This window comes from Neodiprion virginianus, chromosome 3 (genome assembly GCF_021901495.1).
Source record: "Neodiprion virginianus isolate iyNeoVirg1 chromosome 3, iyNeoVirg1.1, whole genome shotgun sequence".
Lineage (NCBI taxonomy): Eukaryota > Metazoa > Arthropoda > Insecta > Hymenoptera > Diprionidae > Neodiprion > Neodiprion virginianus.
The window spans coordinates 8,711,396-8,717,605 of NC_060879.1; the positions used below are offsets into that span (position 1 = coordinate 8,711,396).

At 38.7% G+C, this 6,210-nt stretch overlaps 1 protein-coding gene across 1 annotated transcript; it reads right to left on the reverse strand.

Moving 5' to 3' along the window:
* Positions 1-3,994: 3,994 nt before the first annotated feature.
* Positions 3,995-5,379, reverse strand: LOC124301287 (uncharacterized). Its single transcript, XM_046756160.1, has 2 exons — positions 4,563-5,379; positions 3,995-4,476 (listed from the first exon to the last, which is right to left on the reverse strand). Exons 1-2 carry the CDS (start codon positions 5,377-5,379, stop codon positions 3,995-3,997), a joined length of 1,299 nt encoding a protein of 432 aa, XP_046612116.1.
* Positions 5,380-6,210: the final 831 nt, after the last annotated feature.

Sequence of the window (6,210 nt, forward strand, 5' to 3'; positions counted from 1 at the left end):
AAAATGTAATCAAATAATTAAACTTTCAGTACGTAAAAGCATAGATCGTTTGAGTTTTTTGAGCCTATTAGGTACAGTAATATTTGTTACTTTTATGAGTATATTTAATACATCGAATTTTAAAATTGAATTTCACTTCAATAATTTGAAAAAAACAAAGGACAAAACCGTTACACATATTCATAGAGATCTCTTAGATAGTAAATTGAAGATGAAGTTGGTCAAAATTCCGGTCAGGAGAAGAACGTTTAGTAATTTGTAAAACGTGAGAATAATAATCGACGTTTCGGCCGGGCCCTGCCGACCATCCTCAGGAAAAATTTCTGTAATAATTGACAAAAAGGATCCTTCAAAACACAATTCTGGATTGAAAGCATGGATATATGTTCATACGAATACTTGTTGTTGTTAAAAATGGGTGAAAAATTACACAGTTGCAAGAACATGTCTGAGTGACAGTTTTAGGTTAAGTGTCAAAGTTTTAATGGATGGTTGAATAGAGGAAAAATACGTTGATGAGAAATGAATTATGTCGGAAAAAAGTACTTAATAATAATGTGGAAATTGGAATTCAGGAAGAGATCAGTTAAATTTGAAAAGATCACTCACAAAAAGTGACGACCAGTACATGCTTAGGTGTTGTTAATGGTTCAGCATTTCGGACGGACGTGAAGGTTAGCGGGAATCGATCCGTAAATCTATGTTGATCACGTGTGATCTTGATCTATGTTCGAATGTCATGGATTTCAAAGGCAGGTGACCAATCGGAGCAAGGGGCGCCAAAATTTGAAAACAAGATTATGAAAACTAGAGAATGTTAGAGTATAAGTGGCTAAGATGTTCAATATCAGTACGTTTGTTAACAGAGTTCCTTTTGTTCTTGAAGATATGAATCATTCCTTTGATGATACGTTTATACCAGTTCGGTTCTGTAGCTAGGGTTATAGAGTTGTTGAAATTGAAATTGTGCCCCAGACTTCTGGAGTGTTCTGCTAAAGCGCATCTATCAGTGACATGGCATTATTATTGGAGCGATGGCCAGAAATTCTATTTTTTAGATGTTGTGACGTTTGTCCAATATAACTCTTGCTACAGTCTCGACATGGTATTTTGTATACACAGTTAATTTTATCTAAATTAAGAATTACAGATTTAAGATGAGAAAACAGAGACAGTTTGGTAGTATTAGATATTCTGAAGTAATTTCAACTCCCTCGTCATTCAGAATTCTTTTTATTTGGCTAGACAGATTTTCAATGTAAGGTATAGAGATAGAGATTTTAAATTTATCCTTATCATTAGTTGGATTGTTGGAGTCTACATTCCAATCAATCGAGTTGTACATTTTATCCACTCTATACTTTTTGATATCATTAATGAATTTTATAGGGTAGCCATTGGAAATGAGAGTTGTTTCTACAAGTTTTAAGTTCTTTTCACGGAATTGAGGGTTTGAGATTCTAAGGCAGCGATCGAATAAGGATATGGCGACAGATTTTTCATGTTTAATGGGATGATGTGAGTTAAAGTGAATGTATCTCCCAGACCAGGTTGGTTTGTGGTGCCAATCTAAAATTATGGTGTCATTGTGGTTAATCACCATAGTGTCTAGAAAACTGATTTTACCAACTTTTTTCAACTCGAAGGTGAATTGAATACGTGGGTGAAAGTTGTTAAACTTATTCAGAAGGAGTTGTAGGTTTTCGTTCTTGACACACGTTATAATATCGTCTACGTATCGATAGTAATAAGGTAGGCTGAAAGGAAGATTTGAAATGATTTTTTTTTTTTCAAAGTGTTCGAGTACTAGATTCGCTACTACTGGGCTAATTGGTGAGCCCATTGCTACGCCAAAAATTTGTTGGTAGAATTTATCTTTGTAAGCGAAATAGCATGAATCTAAACAAAGTTTGGTGGCCGCTAGAAATTCTTTTTTATTAATGTTGGTGTGAGATTTCAAATTGGGCCAGTTTTTACTGATAATCGATATTGCTAGATTGGTTTGAATGTTGGTGAACAGTAATTTGACATCTAGGGATACTATCAGGTGATCAGGAGGGATTGTTTTTCCCCTGATTTTGTTTACAAAAGACCAAGTGTCCTTGATGTGATAGTCGGACGACCTGTTATGTTTGATAAGACACAAGAACAAAATCTCGAAATTTTGTAGGTGGGAGAATTGATGTTACAAACAATCGGTCTGAGAGAAACATTTTATTTATGAATTTTAGGTAGAAAATATATTTTGAGAGGAAGAGAGTTGGAAGTTTTGAGGTGTTTAGCAGAGTTGGAATCTATAAATTTTTTCTGTTGCCATAGACTCATCATATCGTTGACTTGTTTTTGTACTTTTAAGGTGGGATCACGAGAGATAAGAGTATAGGTGGTCGAGTCATTAAGAATATCTTGGCATTCTTGTTCAAACTCCATCTTTTCCATGACCACTGTAATGTTACCTTTGTCAGCATCGGTGACTACTAGGTGGTTATTTTGTTTTGAAAATTCTTCGGTTTGTTTAACTTTGGAAGTTGTTTGAACGTGAGATGTGGGAGGATATTTGCCAAGTCTGTTGCCAATGAGTTGGCTAATATTTGATCTTACTTTATCTTTGGTGATTCCACTTTTGTTAATAAGAGCTAATTCTACGCTGCTTACAATATCATCAATAGGTAACTTAATATTATTATATGGTAAACCATGATTAGGACCGAGTGATAAGGTATCCTTAATTTCAGAAGGTAACTCTGTCTTAGATAGGTTAACTAACCAATTGTTAGTGTGAAACTCTTTAGGAGTATGTATAGACTTGAGTTTGTTGAATTTTATAATATTATCTGTCTTAATGGCATTGAATAAAAACGATTGGCCTTCTCTATATCCAAGTTGAAATTTTTATAATCTAAGTTAGTGAAATGGTTCGAAAAGAAAAAGTTGATATTATGATTAAATTTTTGGATTAACAGCCTTTCCTGTCGATAACATGTTTTAATTTCGAGCGATAGACAAAAGGAACTCTGTTAACAAACGTACTGATATTGAACATCTTAACCACTTATACTCTAACATTCTATAGTTAACTGAAACCTGAAACAATTGGCAATGAATTACCACCACTCTACACTACAAGAGGTGTAATGGAAATTGTGCCCGGACTATTGAGCCGAATGGCTAAGACTGTCGGCGAAACAGCAGACATGTTCCGAGTTTATTCATTGGAAACATTTTTTTTTTTTTTGTTTTACATTCGCAATCGTTGCTACCGCAGTCTAGGATATGAGGACGGCGAGAGAATAACTCTCTGTGATCAGTGAAACTGGTCAGCCGAGCCTTTGCATTAGTGACAGTTGTAGCATAGCTTAGCGTGAGGAGTCATATTTGGGATGAGTAATCTTATTTGGGAGGTTTTGATATTTCAACTTCTTTCAGTGTCATCAGACAACATGGTGACAATTGTTGCTGCTGCAACCTCAGATGTGAGATCGGCCGGAGAATAACTCTTTGTGATCAGGTAAACTGGTCAGCCGAGCCTCACATCTGAGAAGATCGATATCTAACACGAATATTCCTGTTATGAAACATTATATTGGACTGGTGGGGCGTTATCGTTGTGGGACTAATAGCATCAAGATGATGAGTATTGGGTATCATGAGTCATGTCAAATCGAGTTTCGTTTCATACAATTGAATTTTACTTTCAACGAACCAGCTCATATTTCAATGTGTACGATATGAAAGAACTGATACTGTTTTCTATGAAGAAGAACCGACAATTATAATATTTATATAAATTTTAAACATAACATAAGCATATTTTAGTTATGCGCTAAACTTGTTTGAGATAATTGTCTACTTATAACGACTGCAACTGCACCAGTGCGTGAGACTTTACCTCGTGTTGCCCTAAAATTTAGTTATTATTCTGAGGCTACGGATGGCGGGAGAGTAACTCTCTGTGATCAGTAAAACTGGTCAGCCAACCGGAGTGAATTTTGGTTCACGGGACTTGCCACACGCGCTGGAACAGCGGCGTCGCATATCGTTCAGAGCTTAAACGTAGGTAGGCGTTTCTTCTGTCCCGCCGAGACGGTGTTGCTTGCGTACCCCCGGCATAAAGGTAGAGTGGCTGCTGTCGGTGTCCCATTCTTACAACCTCTCGTGCTACGGTTATGGTCTGTTGGGTTATGTTCCAACAACCTTTAATGTCGAGGTGTTGGACAACGTGGTTAGTCCTTAGCATCCCGCTAATATCCTCATCGTGGATCCCCAGGTTCTCTCTGGTCTCTAAGTTCTCGAGTAGGTCCAGTTCTCGTAGGCAGCTTCCTCCCACGGTCGGATGCATGTTATTCATCCTTAGGATCCTCAGATGTTTTAGTTGTGCGAGGGGTTCTAACGAAAATTGTCCACGTATATTCGTGCTGATATCTAGGGAACTGAGAATGGCCAATGTTTCCCCAATGTCTCCGATAAAGTTAGCATCTACCCATCCACATGCTGTTACTGATAGTTCATGCAGTGACCGAAGGGCTGATGCTAGATGTTGCTCCGCTACTAAAGGGTCTAACTCGATGAATTCCCCTCTTCTCCTTCCGCTAGCTCTGGGTCTTCCCGAGGCGCGTCACTGGGTCCATCGCCGTGGATCTTGAGTGACCTTAACGTATCCTTAGTATGGCTGTTCTCGGTAAGCGCCGTTAGTAGTTGTGCACGTCTTAACTGTAGACAATTTATAATCACCAGTATTTCCAAATGATCTTGTAGTTGGATATACTTTGCGATTCCTTCAGCCTTGGCCATATCGCAATCCTTTATGTGAAGTTCTTTGATCGACGTTTTGTGTCCCAGTCCCTTTCCAGTTATCTCGTTGTCTTTAAGTATCAGTTTTTGCAAGTTTAAATTTCTGAGGAATATATTTTCTATCTCCCAGTCAATAGGTCCCACACACTGTTCAATCTCCAGCTCCCTGAGGCCGAAGAGATGATCACTCACAGATCTTAACGCTCCTCCCCTAATGCTAACTGTCGTTAACTTTAGAACTTCCAATTTTCGACACTCCTTCGCTGCCATAGTGATCGCGATGGATTTTATTTCCGTGATCCCCTCTAGGTCTAGGGATGTTGAGTATTCCCCGCCTCTCTTAATAATCCACACTAGGCCGTCTGAATTGAATATCTGGTTCCATCCGTCCTTCCATTCCCAGCTAGTCGGGGTTACAGTTTTGGTGTATGTATGGGAGCTTCTACTTCCAATTCTCCACTGTTTGCATACTCGTTCCATCCGTGCACGTTCCTTATATGGTAAATAACGTGCAACTTCACAAATACATTCTATAGGCAGTTGTTTTGCCTCCTTCGGCACGAATCCAGGTAGAGGGTCTTCTTCCATCCTAAGTGGCCTGCGCTTTTTACATGATGATAGTGTTTGCAGTTCCTCCCATGCATCCGCAAACTTGATGGTAAGTTTCCTCTTCTTAAGTGTCACCGTTCATACACCTTTCATGGCCTCCGCCGCCTCTTCTGATGTCCTAAAGTCCACGAATGCCGTGTTCTGATAGCCCCTTCCTTTTCGTATGACTATCGATCTCGGTTGGTAGTTTTCGAATATTTTCGCTAGGTCCCGCCTTTTGGTATAGGTAGCTAGCCCGATTACGAATAATCTCCTCGATGGAAATAGCCAGTAAACCAGCCTGCTTAATTGATACAACCATGTGCTTGTCAGAGCTTGTCTTGTTAGAAGTTGAACCCTCTTGTTTGTATGTTGATACAAACACTGTGTGTTTAGAGGCTCCATAAGTAAATATGAACTCCCAGGTCTTATCAGCACTGCCTTTCTCAACTTGACGTGATTCTGGCCCTACTTCAAACAAAATTTTAGCACAGAACTCTACTGCTTTAGAGCCAACTCCCGCATTTAAGTCCTGATTGTAGTCACGACTACGGACCATGAATTCAGCTTGAAGATCTGAGTAAACAAACTGCTCAGAGGCATGCTGTTTGATGAAATCTTCTGGTGTCACTTCTGGGATATCATAACTTTTCTCAATTACATAAGACATTGAAGTTTCAGGCTTAGAGCCCAAGGCATGATATTCTGTAGCCATAATTAGTATAAGAATGAGTAACTTCAAACCTTCTTATTGCTAGTTCAAATATATGTTTAAGTTCAGCTTTGCCGACTTGGACTGTGTTGATCAATCCCGACAATAACTCCTGCCAA

Bases quoted from the DNA above. Each gene is read 5' to 3' on its own strand.
- LOC124301287 (XM_046756160.1), bottom strand. From the start codon at position 5,379: ATGGAAGAAGACCCTCTACCTGGATTCGTGCCGAAGGAGGCAAAACAA. The intron at 4,477-4,562 runs GTTAGACCCTTT...GTGGATGGGTAG, and splicing joins AGAAGAGGGGAATTCATCGA to ATGCTAACTTTATCGGAGAC.